This window comes from Mesoplodon bidens, assembly GCF_964165515.1.
Source record: "Mesoplodon bidens genome assembly, chromosome: 1".
Lineage (NCBI taxonomy): Eukaryota > Metazoa > Chordata > Mammalia > Artiodactyla > Ziphiidae > Mesoplodon > Mesoplodon bidens.
This window is the reverse complement of record NC_138176.1, coordinates 123,098,980-123,119,031: the sequence shown is the minus strand read 5'-3', so window position 1 is coordinate 123,119,031 and position 20,052 is coordinate 123,098,980. Positions and strand designations below refer to the sequence as shown.

The window sequence follows — 20,052 nt, the reverse complement described above, 5'->3', positions numbered from 1 at the left end:
AGGATATGTTATAGACAAGGAAGTGTAGTCTCATCTCCACCATATTCTTCAGTTACAGTAGATTATTTTCATATCAAACACCTGGAGACACTATGATCACTTGAGGTACTTTTCTTAGTCAACTGAAATTTTAGCCAACCTAACATTTATTATGTCCAGTCGTTCCTTTGGAAATTGGTAACCATATGTGGCATATAGGGGAAGTTTTCACCAAAATTTTCTAATAACTATAACTTATTCTTTTTGCAGAAACAAATGTTGTCAACACTTTGTTAGCAAACTTTTTCCAGATAGGGGAAAAGCCAGCCTACAACCTTTTCCAGCCTATAACCTTTTAGGAAAGGAGACAGAATCCCATTATACTTAATTCCTAAAAATCACAGCACCGTGCAAAAAGTCCAATTTAAAACCCACGGAAGCGGGGGAAAATGGGATTTGCGCATAACATTGAAAACCTTTATCAGAAACATTTTTTAAAAGGCAGTAGTGGTTTTACATAGGTTAAATAGTTAAGAAACAGATTAACACTACAAGTGTGGCACTTTACCTTGAAGAAGACTGGAGGTTTGCTTTGGAAGTGGGCGTCCGAAGGGTTGCAGCTTGTGACTGAGATATTGTGAAGTGGTGGAAGGAGGGTTATCTGAAATTAGAGGGAAAGCTGTAACACCAGATCTGGACGGGTATGGCTTAATACCACGGGGATAGTTCAGGTGCCATACTTAGGTTTTCCCTGCAGTCAAAATTGCCTCTTAGGCAAACAAAGTTCACATTATGCTCAAATTGTTCCCTATATATTAATCACGCTTGGGTATATCTGCCTTTTCAAAACAGCTGAACTGACTGTACAACAAAAGATTATTCAGATCAAAGCTTTCTAAAGCCAATGAACCCACAGGATTTCAGCAAGTTCTAGGACTAGTATTAAAAAGTTGGAACATCCATTTAATTGGTTATCAATGACTTAGTCATCCTGTCACACACCCTCCCAGCGGAGAAATGAAAGTAGAAATTAAGCCCATTTAAATTGAGCCTGGTGACAAATGATTATGTATTCTAAAAAAAATGTACAAGCTCCAGAAATTGTACAGTCATGGGAAATTGCTGTTCATCCTGGTTAGTGGATCTTTGAGGCACTACATAGGACATACTGATCTACTGTACTCTGCTTTCACATATGGTACCTGAGTTAGGGAGTCCACATTTTAGTCTCAGCATTCCATTCACATCTTTCCAACCATTAGCAGTTCCACTACTGTCAACTAAACTTTGCGGAGAAGGGTTTATTAAAAGTTAGGGATGACCACTAAGTTGCCCTGAAACTGTTTGATTTTTAAAACCTCAGAAATTTAAAAAATTGCTTCATCTATTTTTTCCTGATTTATCCAGATAGGTGAGTACCAACAAGTATAAAGAACTGAGGGTAAAAGTGGGTGACCACTCTTGGTTTACCTCCCACAAATCTTTATGTATTTTTCCACTTTACGGAGCATAGATGACATGTTATATAAAAACTGGTATTATGTTAGTTGGGAAAAAATGTCATTCTAACATATTTAAATATTTCTAATAGCTTTATAATCCCACAAATAGATTTATTATCACATAACCATGGAGTGGCAATGCTGTTTTTCAGCTGGGCGGAAAAATTGAGCCAAAGTCCAAATCTCTGTCTTGAATTGTGATCCCATTCTTTTGCCAGTTTTGCAGTAAATGAGTTATGTTTAAAAAATTCAACAAATTCGAGTACTATATTCAACCTTAAAGACCAAAAGCAAAGGTCCTTCTAGAATTTACCACAATACTCAGAAGTGTTGGGTATTTAAATAAATGAAAATTGGTTTGTGACCTTATTGCTGCCTCTACAGAACTTTTAGTTTTTACTCTTGAAACAGGAATTTTGTGGTAGTGGTTAGCATCTGTTTCAAATACCTGGGCCCCTCCCTGGACAGCCATTTCCTCATAAGAACAGGGAAATAATCTGATCTAAAGCCAATAAAAAAAAACCTATTGGTGGCAACAGAGGCCCTGGGACTTCATTATACTCTCAGTACTGAGATTTCTTTAGAGAATTAACTTCCAGGGAAGATAGGCCTGAAAGTCATCTGGTTCCTCAAATCAAGAATCCCTTTTCTCAGACCACAACCTCCCTTTCTTCTTTCTAGAAGCTATCTTTTACCTCTGGGAACCCCCAATGAGGCAGGCATTAGTCCCTCAATCCTACCCTACTCACTAATCACCTAAACGTATTGTATCCCTTGTCTTCCTGGACTCTGTTAACCTTCAAGATATTTGTATCTTGACTCCTTCACCTCTTTTCCTTTTGTCATACCGAGAAAACACTACCCTTTTTTTCCCCCAATTTAATGTCTACCATAGAGAAACAAACGAAGGACCACAAAAACTGGCCCAAGCCTTACCAAGACCCTTTTGGCTACTGAGCCAAATATTTTCCATTCCTCAAGACCAGGACCTGACCCTGGCCCCCTCACTTACAGGAAATGGGGGGAAGGACAATCCATATGCACCTCCCCCAAATTTCCTCATGTGTGTCTTGCCATGATGATTCTGACCAAGCTTACTCAGTTCCTCCTCTCCATTTCTGACTCCATGCCTTTGTTCTTTACCTAGGAAGCCATTTCCCCATCCTCTGACCACATCACTACTTTCATGAAGGCTACGCTACTTATTTTATAGTTTTAGTGGCAGAAGGAAAGATGTATATTTATTAAGTATCTGGTGCCTGTATTTCAGATGACACTGATTTAAATATTTTTGCCTATACATAGCTATAAAACCACTCTTGACTATGAGAATATTTACTGAGAATATTTACTAGAGACCAACTAAAGATTTTTTAACTCTGCAGCCCACCACAAACTCCTTCAAGCGAACAAGAACCAGAAAGTTTCTCACCGTCCACTAGATGGCACTGTTGGTCTGCGGTGACTCTTAGAAGGACAGGCTTCCAACTGGAACAAAATAGACAAATTCTTAAAACAGTCATGCCACTTGCTCTGGCAGAGGTCTCCAATTAGGCTACACTGGGATTATGACAAAATATGATACAGATCACTGTCTAGAATGATTCGATAAATAACAGCTATTATTATTACTACAGTTCATGTCTGGACTCTTCAAATAGGTTATAAACACACCCTATAGCAGACTGCCTCACACTAGTATTCATTTTTTTTTTTTTTAGTATTCTTTTAAAACAACAAAACTTTAATCACAACTCCTCACAGATGAAAAGGGATAACACAGAAAATGGACATTAGGGTTTTCTGCAAGTGCTTGTAAGGACAAGTTCAACCTCCATCAGGTGGTCTCCAACTTCTCCTTGGGAAGCAGAGTAGCTGGGGTGCAGTGGCACAGTATGCACCTGAAGAGAAATCGGAATGACTAGGCCCCTTGGCCACAGTAGGAAAACTAGACAAGTCAACTGGGCCAGTGTGGCCCAATGAAAGCCATAGGACTGCTAGTCAGACCTCGCTTCTCTTGCCTCTGCTCCCAATCTGGTATAAAACTTCATGTAACTCCTAACCTTCTGGGCCTCCATTTCTTTTCTTTTTGTTTTTATTTGTTATAAAATAATAGGTTTAAATTAAAGGTCCTAAAAATTACAGCATCCAAAACATATCAAAAGTTACCAGCCAAAGCAATCTTGAGAAAAAAAAGAACAAAGCTGGAGGTATGCTCCCTGACGTCTGGACTACACTACAAAAAACTACAGTAATCGAAACAGTATGGTACTGGCACAAAAACAGACGCAGAGATCAATGCAACAAACAAGCTCAGAAATCAACCCATACACATATGGTACTGGCACAAAAACAGACAGAGATCAATGCAACAAAATAGCTCAGAAATCAACCCATACACATATGGCCAATTAATCTACAACAAAGGAGCGAGAATATACAATGGAGAAAAGACAGCCTCTTCATTAAGTGGTGCTGGGAAAACTGGACATGTAAAAGGATGAAATTAGAACATTTTCTCACACCATGTAAAAAGACTCAAAAGGGATAAAAGACCTAAATGTAAAACCAGAAATCATAAAATTTCTAGAAGAAAAGAGGCAGAAAACACTCTTCGACATAAATCATAGCAACCGGGTTTTTTTTGTTTTTTTTTTTTTGGATCTGTCTCCTCAGGCAAAGGAAACAAAAAGCAAAAAGAAACAAATGAGACCTAATTGAATTTAAAAGCTTTTGCACAGCAAAGGAAACCACTGACACAACAAAAAGACAACCTACTGAATGGGAGAAAATACTTGCAAATGTTATGACCAATAAGGATTATTAATATCTGAAATATATAAACAGCTCAATATTTTTTTAAAAAAGGGACTGAAGACCTGAATGGACATTTTTCTAAAGAAGACAGATGGACTTCCCTGGTGGCGCAGTGGTTAAGAATCCGCCTGCCAATGCAGGGGACACGGGTTCGATCCCTGGTCTGGGAAGCTCCCACATGCCGCGGAGCAACTAAGCCCATGCGCCACAACTACTGAGCCTGAGCCCAAGTGCTGCAACTACTGAAGCCCGTGCACCTAGAGCCTGTGCTCCACAATAAGAGAAGCCACCGCAATGAGAAGCCCGTGCACCACAACGAAGACCCAACGCAGACAAAAAATAAATTAAAAAAAATAAAAATAAAGACAGATGGCCAACAGACACATGAAAAGATGTTCAACACTGCTATTCAGAGAAATGCAAATCAAAACCAAATGTCACCTCATGCCTATCAGAATGGCTATAAAATGGAATATTACTCAGCCATAAAAAAGTAAATTTTCTGCCATTTGCACTAATATGGATGGACCAGTAGGGTACTATGCTTAGTGAAATACATCAGAGAAAGACAAATACTGTATGTTACCGCTTAAAAAAATAAAACAAATGAATATAACAAAACCGAAACAGACTCACAGATAGAACAAACTACTGGTTACCACTGGGGAGAGGGAAGTGGGGAGGGGCAAGATAGGGACAGGGGGTTAAGAGGTACAAACTACTATGAATAAAATAAGCTACAAGGATATATTGTACAGCACAGGGAATACAGCCATTATTTTATAATAACTTTAAATGGAGTGTAATCTATAAAAATGCCAAATCACTATATTGTACACATGAAACTAATACTGTAAATCAACTACACTTCAATTAAAAAACAAAAAAAGTGCTTAGAAAGTGTTAAAAGCTGAAAGATAATGTATGTAACACTTTGAATTGACTTACCTAGAGACAAAATATTTTCATTATTTCAATAACCCTGTGTTAAAACACTAGGGATAGACAATGGCTTGAAGAACTATTTTGAAAATATCTTCTTATTCCCCCTTAAGCATGGTTTCCAAAGTATGGATTTACATGTGGTTACCATGGCAGTATAGCTAAAACTGTTACTACCAATTTTCTGAAAGAAATGTTTGTTTTTGTCAACATTCTGTGAGAAGCTAAAAGAACTCAGGACTATGCTTTCTAATGCCCAAATAGTTTATCTGGGTTCAAAAGCAAGAGGCCATCACGGAGTAAGGAAGGACAAGAGTCTACTCCCCTTCCAGTACCTGCATCGTTCACCTTCCTTTAGCGGAAGCAAGCTTTCCTTAAACCCCTTTCAGGGCCTTAAGCTAGACAGAGAAGAGAGGAGAACATCTTAAAAACAAACCTCAGCTAGGAGATGAGGCATGAGCCCTGTGGAACAATTAAACAAGTGTTTTTGTTTTAAGGACCTACTCCATGGAGACACTGCTAGGCTGCTGCAAATGTACCAAGTCATCTGGTCAAAAGGCACATACATTCTATTGACAGACTCAAATCCAAAACCTAAAAACAAGATCAAACAACAGGACTAAAAGCCTCTAAGACAATGGAAAAGTAAAATTAGTCCATTTAACATGAATTTAGTTAGTGGAAATGCATAGAACAGGGTCCTGCAAAATACATGTCAAACTGCTAAAAGTAACGAGAGGGAAGGGTCGGGGGAGACAGCAGAGGAGGAACTGGGGGGTGCCATACGAAGTGTTCACGTCAAAACAAAGCTCATTTTTAAAAGTGAAATGGCTACGCTAATAATAGTTTATTATTGGCACAATCTTTCAAATCTCAAGTTTCATAAGGAAGGTTAGGCAAGCAAAGTATTCTCAGAGTCTAGGATACTACAACACCGAGATGGACAATTAACAGAGATTAGAAACTCTTATGATATTTTAAGAAACTAGTTTAATTTGGGTTTCATCTGCACCAAGATGAGACACAGGAAAAAAGTGACTTCTGCATGGTCATCCATCTCATCGTACTTCTGCTAGTTTTATCACTGGACGTGTGAGCCCAACCCTACCCCCTCAACCCAATTGTCCCCGATTCCCTCAGGACAGGCGGTATGCTGTTTGTCCATATTTTTGCCTCTCCCACAATAAACTAAGTCTATGCTTTAAACACACCGAGTGGCTTATACCCAAAAGTTTCACTTAGGTCTCTGCCTTCCCCTTCCCCTCCTGGAACATCACTGGAATCTGCAGAGAGGAGAGTGTTCATGTAGTGCTTTGCAGCCTCTGCTCTGAACGGCGGGCACGTGCCCCAGAATGGCCGCCGCCAGCCAGCCCGCCCGAGCACTTTCCGTGTGTGGCAGCCCAAGAAGGCTGGGAACACATTTAAACCTCACGAGCTCCCTTGTTCTCTTCCACCTTGGTTGTAGGGGTAACTGACTACAAAACGCTGAAGAAAACCTTTAACATACCAAAGTAATCGTCTGACAGAACCTCTTCAAATTCATATTCAAAACTTCCAACACAGAAGCTGTACGAAACTTGCTCTTTATCTACCAACCACATTCAACGAAGGTATAAAATACAATTACTTTATTGATTTCTTACAATCAATACTGCCAACCAGCATTACTTCCACTCATGCATCATTAAAAACAAAAGGGTCTTTCCTTGGTATTTTCAAATGATGCATTATACAATAAACAAAAAAAAGTTAGAACTTAAAATGCACCCTGATTAATTATGTAAACTGGTAATTTTTAAAAAAAGCATAACTAATAATTTGGTTCCTTTCTTCATAAAATGGAAATTTAAATATTTCTCCTGATAGTCTTGAGGTTATCATTATGTTACGAGTAGTGCAAAGTGTGGCACACAGTTTCTTCTAGAAAGGTGTGTCTTACACACCTTATTAAACAAAGGAAATGTGCATAACAAGATGCATACAGTCAATGCATGAATAGAAAGCATGTTTCAAATACAAGGTAGCCCCTCAGGCAACCATTATTATTTAGGTTTTGCATTATCATTTATGGCATTATAGATTAATCACACATAACATACTTTTATACATTTTAACCCTGAAGAAAAATAATTGTTGCTTGAAAAAAATTATTCCAGGTAGCCATTTGGTTTGTATCAGGAGAAAGTGAACCTCCAAGAGTTTAGTATCTGCCAAGTCTGGAATCATTAGCTCGAGTCAGTAAATCTGATGCGCGACATACTTCACAGTGACTGTTTCCAAGTCTTGTCAATGCCTCTTCTCTGCAGGATGCTGGATGCAGCATCTCTGGGACACCCTTGCATGTGGTTTTCCCTTTTTTTTTTTTTTTTTTTTTGCTGGATTAACTGTATTACCGTATTATTTCCTCTTTTTCACCTCTTCTATGGCTTTCCATTTTAATTATTCATAAGTCCTTTCAGAATATCTTCAGAGAGTTCCATGAGGGGAAGTTCTGGAGATGGAAAATCCAAGGGAGGAAGATTGGGTATTGGAATATCCTTGGCTTTCCCAGTATTTGATGCAAACCTCTGCCAGGTTGAAGAGGCTGTAGCAGTTTCTGCATGTGGTGGCAAGCTCCATAACTCTGACTTTTCTACAAAATCAGCATCTACATCAAGCTCCTTTTCTATCGGGCCTTTTAGAAGTCTGGCCTTTTCAGCCTTTAGCTGTTTATTTTCTCTCCTTAATCTTTCATTCTCAGCCACGAGGAATTCCACATGCCTCTTCAAATCTGCAATTTTGGTTGCCTGCTCCTCTATAATTGTTTTATCATCTTTTGGGGCTTTGCTTCCAATGCACAGCTCTGTTGGCTCGCTCTTCTGCTGAAGTAAAAATAGTAGTGTGTCTGGATCCCTGTCAAAGACCCCCTGAATTTCAGGCAAGTGTTTCTCTGTGGAAGGGCTATAATTCTGAGAGAGCAGGGGGCTCTGGCTGTCTGCGTCCTCAGCAGAGGGTCTGTGAGATGCCTGAAGCTGGGCAGCGGCATCCTTGTCTGTGCTCTGCTGGGCTTTCAATCTTTCCTCCCGCTTTGCCCTCTTCCATCTCTCCTGGATGAGGAGAAGCTGTTTCATGTGACTATCCCTTTGCAGTTCCAGTGATAAATGAGCCTATTACACAGAAGGAAAGGTACAATTTAACATTTTAAGTCGCTTCAGTAATGTCTGGTAAATACTATTTCAGTATCTTCTTTTCTGAATAACCCAATAGCACTTAAAATTTTTTATTTATACTGTTTGCAATTCAATAGAACCTCACACACTTTTCAAAGTAACTAAATCTTTCTAGGTAAGCTAACATTTTCCTTCATAAACAAAATACCATTCAAGAAGTCAGAAGAAGTCCTATTCCAGTTCCAATCGACACGGTGGATCAGACCGTTTTTGAATGTGCCTTTCCCCTCTGCAATGCTATTTGTACTCAGTTTAAAATCAGAAAACTTTCCTATTTAGACTTTAATTCTACAACTAGCTAAAGTCTCGATGCAGGTCTACATTACATGGCTAACACAAGCAGCTCTGGACAGTCAAAGGGAAGTGCACAGAATGGAACACAACTTTTAAGTTCTCTTCGTTCAGTCTGAGGAACTGGTATCTTTTCCCTGCCACTGATATTCCCTCAGATCTCCTTAATTCAATTGAACAAACATTTACCAAGTAACTCCTTGTGGACCTGCCACTTTTATAATCAGGAAATCGCCTTTGGATAAAGATGTAGCTTTGTATAAAGGTATTTTAAAAACCTAGGCAGGCCCTCCCCAGACACAGAAGACAATTTAAAGCCACTGGTGAAACAAATTTAAAAGTACCAGAACTGCTTAGGAATTCAGGAAAAGACAGGTCTGGATTTAAATTATCTTTGACAAGCAAAGGTAAGGCCAACTGGTTTCCCCTGGGCCAGGCCTGCTTACTTACTGTGAGCTCATGGTCAAATGAGCTAATGATCAGGAAAGGCACTAATGGGTCTCTAAAGGACATGCCTGGCAATCTAAGGTCTGTGAGAAACCCCTAGAAAAAAGGACAGCAGTTTCTGCATGCCATCAACAGCAGTTCACTTAGTTTTATTTTTTATTTTATACTGGAGTATATATAGTTGATTGACAAAGTTGTGTTAGTCTCGGGTGGATAGCAAAGTGATTCAGTCTATACATGAATCTATCCTTTTTCAGATTCTTTTCCCATTAGGTTATTACAGAGTACTGAGTAGAGTTCCCTGTGCTATACAGGTTTTTGTTGATTATCTATTTTATATATGTTATAATATGTATATGCTAATCCCAACAGTTCATTTAGTTTTAATTTCCTTTCTCAAGTACTCATCTCTTCCCCATTTTAAATATCTTTGACTGCAGTGTTTTGGGAAGAGCACAATGCTTTATTTTATACACAATTCAAGTCTCCACAAGAAAATCCTAACCCTTGTTGAAAATATTAAAGTGTCTTACCTGCTCAGACTGTGTCAGCTTCATAGCTTCAGAAAGATACGCTGGTTAAAAAAAAAAGAGACACATTAATATATGTGTCGTCATTTTGTTATTAAAAGGTCAAACAAAGAGTTTTAATACCCCTCATATGACAAAGAGACCTGGTCTTAGAAGCAATTCTGCTACATAGTTATCCTATTCCCGAAAAGGATTAAAAAAAAAAAAAGGATTCTTAACTTCTCCATAAAAGATATCAGTGGTAATCAAATGTACATATTCCATACTTCACCTTGGAGGGGATGGTTCTTTTAAATCAATGTAGATTTCACAGTTATGGAAGTAAAGATGGCATAATCAGAAAAACAGTATTAGGTAGGATTAAAATTAAACAAGAACTTATCAAAATCCTATTACTCAAATTATGCTCACAAAAATATCAAGATATTGACTATCAATGACTTTTTACCCACATGAATACCTAAACTATCATTTTGGTCTCCTATAGAACTACTTTTATTGAATTGTTTCTGAGCTATACTATCAGCCTACTGTGAATCTGGTAGTTAAAAGCCCAAAGAACTCATTGACATATTTATAATAAGTAGCTGCAGGCAGTATTAGGACATTTATGAAAATGACAAAGGGTCAATAACTCAATTAACTTCTCTCTCTAATCTTATGATATCAGTTTCCTAGATGACTTAATTTGTTTGAATTTAAATAGTCACTGTAAAAATCCATAACTTTCCTCTCTAAGCTGACTGCTAGAAGGCTTACGGCCATGTTCCCCTTCAAGAACTCATGATGCATTTTGTGAACTACACTCCCAGTCCTCTCCCCCATTTTATCTTTCTATGGATTTTATATTTTGTTGTATTCCTCTGTAAGCCCTTTTATATCTTGCTGGAACAAGATGGGGTATAAATACCAAGTATTATTAATAATAGGTCGTGTCCAATTAATCCCCATTTTTTATCTCTTGCTCACTATAAACTTTTTGGCATCTCTCATACATTAACTTCCTTCTTGCCTTTTCTCCCAATACTACAGGCACTGCTTTCTGTCTAATCTTAATCCAAATATTTTAAGGATCTTCTGAGTTCATCACTTAGAACTGTTGTCTGCCAGGTTCTACCACAGTCTTTAAGACAGACTAACTGGATGTTCCCTTCACATCAGAAAACAGAGTTGGTTATACAGCCTATGCTCCAGCCATACCTACATTTTTCCCTCAACTTTTTGTCTTATTAAGTCTGTATAACTGCATACAGACAACTTCTTTTCCTTTTGTTCACGTGTAAGTCTGTTGACACATTCTATCTCTTACTGTGATAGTGGGGATTTCCCTAGACATCCCTCCCATTATTCTGTGTACATTTGCCTCCCTGTCTGAAATACAGTTTGCTTTAAATCCAGTTTCTTAACACATAGAACAGTTTCACAAAACCAAGCTTAACCCAAATGCAGTGCCTCCCTTTGTAGAACCTTGAAACTATAACACGACAGAAGAAGATACCCAAGGACACTGAGTTCCCAAAGCTCAGAGAATTCAAAAGAGTCACACTGTCATTTAAATTATTTCCCAATCTCAAAATCTGGGTCTTAAAAGAAAAGTTATTTAAAAAAAATTTTTTTTAATCTGACTGCATGGTAATGAGTTTACACCAGAGCCACAACAGGAACAAATGCCCAAGACAGAAATGTAGGCAGATAATACTTATCTCAGAAATATTTAGCAATGTGGTTAAACTGCTTTCTTCAATTATGATACAAGGCTAATATTTGAAGTAAATACTAAGTAAATGATGAGGAAAAGGAATTAAGAAAATCTGAAGAATCTATCACTTCTTAAAATAATAACATTTACTATCAAATACATAGGAACAATGTACTCTGAGGTCTGCTCGTCTTCTGAAAAGTTCATTTTGAGTTCTAAGCATTGTTAATGCCTATGATTAACTTCCCATTTAAGCTTTTGCTCTTTTTGCTGTCTGTGAAAGAAACGAAATCCACTTAGAAACTGGAATGCATAAAGACTGGTAAGGGAGGACTTCTCTGGTGGCGCAGGGGTTAAGAATCTGCCTGCCAATGCAGGGGACACGGGTTCAAGTCCTGGTCCAGGAGGATCCCACATGCCACGGAGCAACTAAACCCGTGTGCCACAGCTACTGAGCCCGAGCACCACAAGTACTGAAGCCCACGTGCCTAGAGCCCATGCTCCGCAACAAGAGAAGCCACCGCGATGAGAAGCCCACGCACTGCAACAAAGAGTAGCCAGCCCCCTTTCGCTGCAACTAGAGAAAGACCATGTGCAGCAACAAAGACCCAACGCAGCCGAAAATAAAATAAATTTATTTTTAAAAAAAGACTGATAGGGCCTCCCTGGTGGCGCAGTGGTTGAGAGTCCGCCTGCGGATGCAGGGGATACGGGTTCGTGCCCCGGTCTGGGAGGATCCCATATGCCGCGGAGCGGCTGGGCCCGTGAGCCATGGCCACTGGGCCTGCGCGTCCGGAGCCTGTGCTCCGCAACGGGAGAGGCCACGACAGTGAGAGGCCCGCGTACCGCAAAAAATAAAAAAAAAAAAAAAGACTGATAAGGGAGAGTTATAGAAAACCACTTACAGCTGCTAATCAAGGGTTTAAAGCAATATTCTTCTAACAATGCTGAATTCTTGGTAGTTTATGGCTTCTTAACTATTTTTCCAATATAGAGTGGTAAAAATGTGTACACCTCCTCCTCCCCACCTCCTGCCAGATGTAGACAGCTTTTTCCTTCTGGGTTGGGTATCTCAGTTTATCAAGTAACCTCTTTATTTCTACATATTTACAAAACACTATCAGAACACTACAAAGTGTAGAGGATATGAGTCCTTAGCTGTGTAGTCTCGGGTAAACTGTCTCAGAATCTCCTCTGATCTTTGACAGAGGCCCCTTCTTTTGCCCTTAAATTCTCTCAATTCAGGCTTTTATCCCACCAGTCTTTCTCAGATGATGACCTTTCCCTGTTTTTTCTCTAAAATGATTTCCAAATACTAAGTTCCTTCCTCTCAGGACACATTTACATCCATACCTCCCAAAACACCTCTGTTCGAGCCTTAGATGTAAGTCAATTTAGAAAACACTGAGCTCATTCTAACCACATTAATTTTCAAACTAGTACTACATTCACAACTCTACTCTGAAACACAACACAAGGCTATTTTTAATCAAGTCTAAACTCCAAATCAAATCCGCTGGGTGGGATTAACTAATCACACTTAAAGTTGTATCTCCATCATTAGAGCTAATGGGATCCAACAGACTGCCTTTACCTCTTCTGCTCCTGAGAAAGTCACAGAATTTAGACACAGAGAAAGGGAGAGAAGAATTTAGAAGCCCAACATTAATTTTAAGTCTTCAAATAAAGACAGGGATGCAAGCTAGGAATGAAAGAAACTTCTCTCTCTTTTATGTATTCAGAATATCCTACCAATCAAGAGACACTGCTTTGGGAAAGCAAATGTTCTCCTTACTTGCTGCAAGTAATAAATGCTTCCTTCTCTGGGGGGAGAAGAATATCCTACCAATCAACACACAACCTAATGCTGATCAGTCTGTTATTTATGTGTAACCATGACCACTCTGGATTATTTAACTAAATGTATCATTTCACTGCAGCATTCATGTTTTTTTTTTTTTAAATAGTGTAGTACACTTTTTTTTATAGTGACTACAAATTTAACAATTTGATTCATAACAAAATATGGCTTATGAAAGATTTAAAGAGCACTAGTTGCCAAGTTTAATGCTGTCTAAAGCTCCCATAAAACTCACCATAAAAATCCACAAAGATTTATGGGATACATACAATGCGTTCAGCCCTACAGCTGAAGGGGTACACTTCAGTAGCAAAACTAACTCTTCAAAAATAAGACTTGAAATTTTCTCTGAAAATTACTGACTTGTAGGCAAAAATCACTGACATAGAAGGACTTTTCGAAACCAGTATCCACTGTGTTGTATTTCAGCAGTGAGGCAACACAGGAGGGGCAGCCTCTGTTAGGAAAAAGCAGGACTTGGATCATGATACTGGCCTAGAGGGGAGGAAAGCGCCTTCCTCCAGCAGAAAAAGTATGGGGCTCGCTCTAAGACAGGCAGCCCCTCCACTGTAGGATGAAGCACTCCCGCCCCGAAGCTTTTAGGCTACTCAGCTAACAGAAACCAGTCTGTACAAACAAACCCTGAAGATCTATTTCTGAGTTCAACATATGCTAGCTTGTATGACTGGGATGAAATTAGGTGTTCGATAAGAATCCAGTAATTCTAAACTTCATACCTAAAAGAAGGTCATCAGCAGCATGATACTATATGCATGAATGTATAGACGAAACATTCAGAAGGGAAGCTAAAGAAAGACCACAGGGAAGAGTTTCAATGGATTTTGTATTACCAGCATCTTAGAAAACTCAGTGAAAATTAATTGGCTGGAATTAAATTAGTTATTACTTTCAAAACCCAAAAAGGCTAAGTATTTGAAATCCAGACTCCTTCTCTATAACAACTAAGATGAACTGACAGACACTTCTTGGAATTACTTCTGTCTTTGGGGATCTTCAGGCTCAGAAAGTTGTGTCCAGGAATCATTTACAAATATGGCATATGCAGTCTTCTTGATTTAGAAAGACTGGGTTAGGAGGAGCTGGAAAATCTAACACACTCACATGAAAAATAATCCAAACTGCGTTCCAGTGGGTCAGTAGTATCAACCTGGTACATGCAGGGCAACAACACATCATTACTCGTGTGACTTTCATTCTAAATAACGTGTTGAGAGATACTGGAAAAAAGAAACTGCCCTGCAGTTTTAGACTCAGTACTTCTTAAAACGAATACTCACCTGCAGCCTTTTTGTGACAAGAAATAGCCTCTTCATATTTCCCTGCAGCTAATAAACGATCTGCTTGTCTGCTCTGTTGATGAGCCTAGAAGACAAACATTCCTGAGTTCCTCTTACTTAAAAAAAAAAAAAACTTTAAAGAAGATATAATGCTGTTTGTTACCACACATCAAACCATTACGGCTGTATCTAAAACTGGGGAAACCTAATGGGTAGTAGCTGAAAGGACTGGCAACTTCTCTCAACTCTACTAATAAACAATCGAGGTTAAGACCAGGCACCAACTCCTTCAGGGAACATTCTTCAGGGATAAACCAAGGGTTATCATCAAAGTGTTACTCAAAATGTATATTTTCTTGGTTTTTAACTCATTCTTCCTTTTCAACATTAAAGTTGCTACCTATGTTTTCAAGATGAAAAATTTGTACATTATACAGTTGAGGAATTAATGATACCAATATTTAATGTTATGGTGGAGATCTTTTCAGGTACAACTCACCAAAACAACAAACTCAAAGTACTGAAAGCAAATGGATTAAATAAGTAGTCATTGGTCTCCTTACATTTGTGTTACATTTAAGAACTATTACAATTTTGTGAATGTGTTTCATCTCTTACATAAGGAGGTCCATAGACTCATAGTGGTCACATATCTTACATAAGGTTATACAGTTAGCAGGCAAGGAGAAAGCAATGGTCAGCTGAAGTCTTCTAACTAGTGTAATGTTTTCCTCACTAACAAACTCACAGATAATTTAGCAAAGCTGCTTAAAGTGAAAAAGCACTATACACCTATGTTCACAGCAGCATCATTCAGAATAATCAAAAGGTGGAAGCAACCTAAGCATCCATCAATAGATGAATGAACAAAATGTGGTACATACACACAATGTAAAATTACTCAGCCTGAAGAGGGAAGAAATTGACACATGCTACAGCATGAACTTTGAGGACTTTAAGCTTATAATGAGCCACTTGCAAAAAGACAAATACTGTATGATCCCACTTAAGGAGGTATCTAAAGTAGTCAAACTCACAGAAACTGAAAGTAGAAAGGATGGTTGCCAGAGACTCGGGGGAGAAAAAAGTGGGGAGTTGCTGTTCAATGGGTGTAGAGTTTCAGTTTTACAAGATGAAAAAGTTCTAGCGATCTGCTGCACAACAATGTGAATATTCTTAACACTACTGAACTGTACACTTAAAAATTATAGACGGCAAATCTGGGAGTTCCCTGCTGGTCTAGTGGTTGGGATTTGGCGCTTTCACTGCCATGGCCCAGGTTCAATCCCTGGTTGGGGAACTGAACTTCCCGCAAGCCACATGATGCGACCAAAAATTTTTTTTTAATTAAAAATTAAAAAAAATTATAGACAGAAAATTTTATGTGTACTTTACCTCAGTTTTTTTTTAAAAAAAGCAAAAATCAAATCTGTGTGTCAGGTGTGAAATGATTTGTGTTGAATGCTTTTCAAAAGATGTGCCACTGATGCCTCATAAAAATACTTCAGAAAATCACTTTTGCAACTGAGATTAGAAATATTTGCAAGTTTACAAATCATGCTCAGTGTAAAACAGAGGTGAAGACAAAAGTAGGGAACAGTACACTTCTAGCAATGCATGCTGTTTACATTTTCCCCGTTTCTATTTTTGTAAGGAAGAGGCAAGCAACACTCTTAAAAGCAAGATAATTCCTTTCAGTTGTTTCAGAGGCTTATTATTCTTCAAATAGTAATTAAACAAACTTTTTCTCTAAGTCTCAATTTATTCCTAAAAATAATAATTGATAACCAGAAATGACTATGGGCTTAAAATACAATTTTAACCATGGAGTCCTGGATTTGAACAAAAAACATGTTCTTAACACAGGAGTATTATATAGTATCCAGAAATGATACAGATCTTTTGGGGAGAGAATGTACATAATGAAGAAAGGTAAGTTATGATCAACATGATTCCTCTAAGGAATGTATTCTGAGCATATAGCTAAAGCAAGTGACAATCAACAAGGTTCTAGGCACAGGAAAAAAAAATAATGAAAGAATCTGCATATGCCTTTACCTTTCTAAGCTTTGAAAGAAGCCCTATTTAAGAGACAACCTCTGAAATCCCAAAGTACTTCCCAACTAGGACGGCACAGTACAGACATAGCCCTACCAAGAACCTGGGGCACTGGGCTCAAGTCCTCGTAATCCCACTAAACCATCCAAGTTATCTCATCCTTCAGGGCCTGTTCCCTCACCTGTAAAATGATGGAGTTAGATCTGTGCTTCTCAAGTTTTAATGGAATCCAAATCACTGGGTAATCTGGTTAAAATGCACACTGATTCAGAAGGGCTTGAGATTCTACTGAGGTGAAGCTGAAGCTACTGGCTCCTGGACACACTTTGAGAAGCCAGGATGAGATGCTCTCTGAGGTTACCTTATTCTAACATTGCCTCTAGTCTCTCTGTCCAATGACATTAATCATTTTCTACCTTGTACTATATTTACGAAGCTCCCTAGTTAAACTTCAAGTTCCACAATAGTAGAATAAATTTTTTTCTTTTTCATGTTCTTTTCCATTATGGTTTATTACAGGATATTGAATATAGTTCCCTGTGCTATACAGTAGGTCCTTTTTGGTTATCTATTTTATGTATACTAGTGTGTGTCTGCTAATCCCAAACTTCCCCACCCCCTTTCTCCTTTGGTAACCATAGATTTGTTTTCTATGTCCGTGAGTCTGTTTGTTTTGTTAATAGGTTCATCTATATCATATTTTAGATTCCACATATAAGTGATATCATATGGTATTTGTCTTCCTCTGACTTACTTCACTTAAGTATGATAATCTTGAGGTACATCCACGTTGCTGCAAATGGCATTATTTCACTTTTTTATGGCTGAGTAATATTCCATGTGTATATAATACCACATCTTTATCCATTCATCTGTCGATGGACATGTAGGTTGTTTCCATATCTTGGCTAATGTGAATAGTGCTGCTATGAACATAGGGGTGCATATATCTTTTTGAATTGGAGTTTTGCCCAGATATATGCCCAGGAGTGGGATTGCTGGATCATATGTTAACTCTATTTTTAGTTCAAGGAACCTCCATACTGTTTTCCATAGAGGCTGCACCAACTTACATTCCTGCCAACAGTGCAGAAGGATTCCCTTTTCTCTACATCCTCTCTAGCATTTGTTATTTGTATACTTTTTAATGATGGCCCTTCTGACTGGTGTTAGGTGATACCTTATTATGGCTTTGATTTGCATTTTTCTAATAATTAGTGAGGGGCTTCCCTGGTGGCGCAGTGGTTGAGAGTCTGCCTGCCAATGCAGGGGACACGGGTTCGAGCCCTGGTCTGGGAGGATCCCACATGCCGCGGAGCAACTGGCCCCGTGAGCCACAATTGCTGAGCCTGCGCGTCTGGAGCCTGTGCTCCACAGCAGGAGAGGCCGCGATAGTGAGAGGCCCGTGCACCGCGATGAGGAGTGGCCCCCACTTGCCACGACTGGGGAAAGCCCTCGCACGGAAACGAAGACCCAACACAGCCAAAAATAAATAAATAAATAAATAAATATTTAATAATTAGTGATGTTGAGCATCTTTTCATGTGCCTATTGGCTGTCTATATGTCTTCTTTGGAGAACTGTCTATTTGGGTCTTCTGCCCATTTTTTGATTGGGTTGTTTAGATTTTTGTTATTGAGTTGCATCAGCTGTTTAATTATTTTGGAAATTAAGCCCTTCTCAGTCGCATAGTTTGTAAGTATTTTCTCTCATTCTGTAGGCTGTCTTTTCGTCTTGTTTATGACTTCCTTTGTTACGCAAAAGCTTCTGTGTGATGAGGTCCCATTTGTTTATTTTTGCTTTTATTTCTATTGCCTTGGGAGACTGCCCTAGGAAAACATTGCCACTTCAGCAAATGTTTTGCCTATGTTCTCTTCTAGGAGTTTTGTGGTGTCACGTCTTATGTTTTAGTCTTAAAGCTATTTTGAGTTTATTTTTGTCTACGGTGTGAGAATAAACTTTTACTTGAACACCAAAGAAACAAAAAGTTCTCAAGTGGTAGGAACAGGACCTCATGGCTATTCCAACTCCCCAAAAACTTCCCCATGTAAAATCCAATCTCTGATCACTCTGCCAACTCAGGAGTTACATTTCGTTTTAAAACACACACCTACTTTAGGTTATCTGGCACCACAGCAATCAAATTCCCTATTAAAAAATACAGGTCCCACACCAAGTTCTTGTTAGACACCCAGCACATGCCAACTGCCTAGGTTCAAATCTCAGCTTGAGCACTTATTAGACACCTGAACTTGGCTTTCTTAACTTCCTAAGTTTTCTCATCTTTAAAATGAGAATGTTGTGAAAATTAAATGAGTTTAAAAGACAGTAAAAGCAGCAGAGGTTATCTACCACCATAAAGCTTACAATGTGATTGGGGAGATTAGACTAAACTGCATTCTTTTCCAACTAAAGATACTGTACGAAACTTATTTTTGTAGTAATTGTTATTTTAAAAACAATCTTTAAAGATCTCTAATATTAAAATTGATCTCTCTTTAAATACCGTTCTTGGCAGAATCACAGCATAAAAAGTATTAAATCCATATGCTTCTTTGGTGATTCAAAATAAAAGAGGAACAAGAAGCAACTGAAATGGGAACGTTGGTTGGGGATTCTAAAAGTTTGGGCACTGATATTTTATAATTCTGATAACATGTTTCTCTTCTGCCAATTACTTCAAGATGCACTAAAATTTTATGGGGAAGGTTTTATCTCAATACTTCATTCAAAAATGATAAAAGACAACAAATGCTGGAGAGGGTGTGGAGAAAAGGGAACCCTCTTGCACTGTTGGTGGGAATGTAAATTGATACAGCCACTATGGAGAACAGTACAGACGTTCCTTAAAAAACTAAAAATAGAATTACCGTATGACCCAGCAATCCCACCACTGGGCATATACCCAGAGAAAACAGTAATTCAAAAAGACACATGCACCCCAATGTTCACTGCAGCACTATTTACAATACCCAGGTCATGGAAGCAACCTAAATACCCATCGACAGACGAATGGATAAAGAAGATGTGGGATAAAGAAGATGTGGTACATACATGCAATGGAATATTAGCCATAAAAAGGAACGAAATTGGGTCACTTGTAGAGACGTGGATGGACCTAGAGACTGTCATACAGAGTGAAGTAAGTCAGAAAGAGAAAAACAAATATCGCATATTAACGCATATATGTGGAATCTAGAAAAACGGTACGGATGAACTGGCTTGCAGGGCATAAATAGAGACACAGACGTAGCGAACAAACGTATGGATGCCAAGGGGGCAAAGTGGGGGTGGGGGATGAATTGGGAGATTGGGAGTGACATATATACACTAATATGTATAAAACACATAACTAATAAGAACCTGCTGTATAGCACAGGGATCCTCACTTCGCTGTACAGTAGAAACTAACACAACAC

At 38.6% G+C, this 20,052-nt stretch overlaps 1 protein-coding gene across 2 annotated transcripts in view; it reads right to left on the bottom strand.

Moving 5' to 3' along the window:
* Nucleotides 1–7,568: 7,568 nt before the first annotated feature.
* NRBF2 (nuclear receptor binding factor 2) overlaps nucleotides 7,569–20,052 on the bottom strand; it is a 32,841-nt gene continuing 20,357 nt past the window's right edge. Inside the window, exons 2-4 of one of the 2 annotated variants that reach the window (XM_081234731.1) lie at nucleotides 14,576–14,660; nucleotides 9,721–9,761; nucleotides 7,569–8,386 (exon numbers count right to left, since the gene is read on the bottom strand). In XM_081234731.1, coding sequence (XP_081090857.1) covers nucleotides 7,676–8,386; nucleotides 9,721–9,761; nucleotides 14,576–14,660 — 837 coding nt within the window. In that variant the 3' untranslated portion in view covers nucleotides 7,569–7,675. The remainder of the gene's footprint in view (nucleotides 8,387–9,720; nucleotides 9,762–14,575; nucleotides 14,661–20,052) is intronic. The other variant, XM_081234732.1, reaches the window with a different exon arrangement.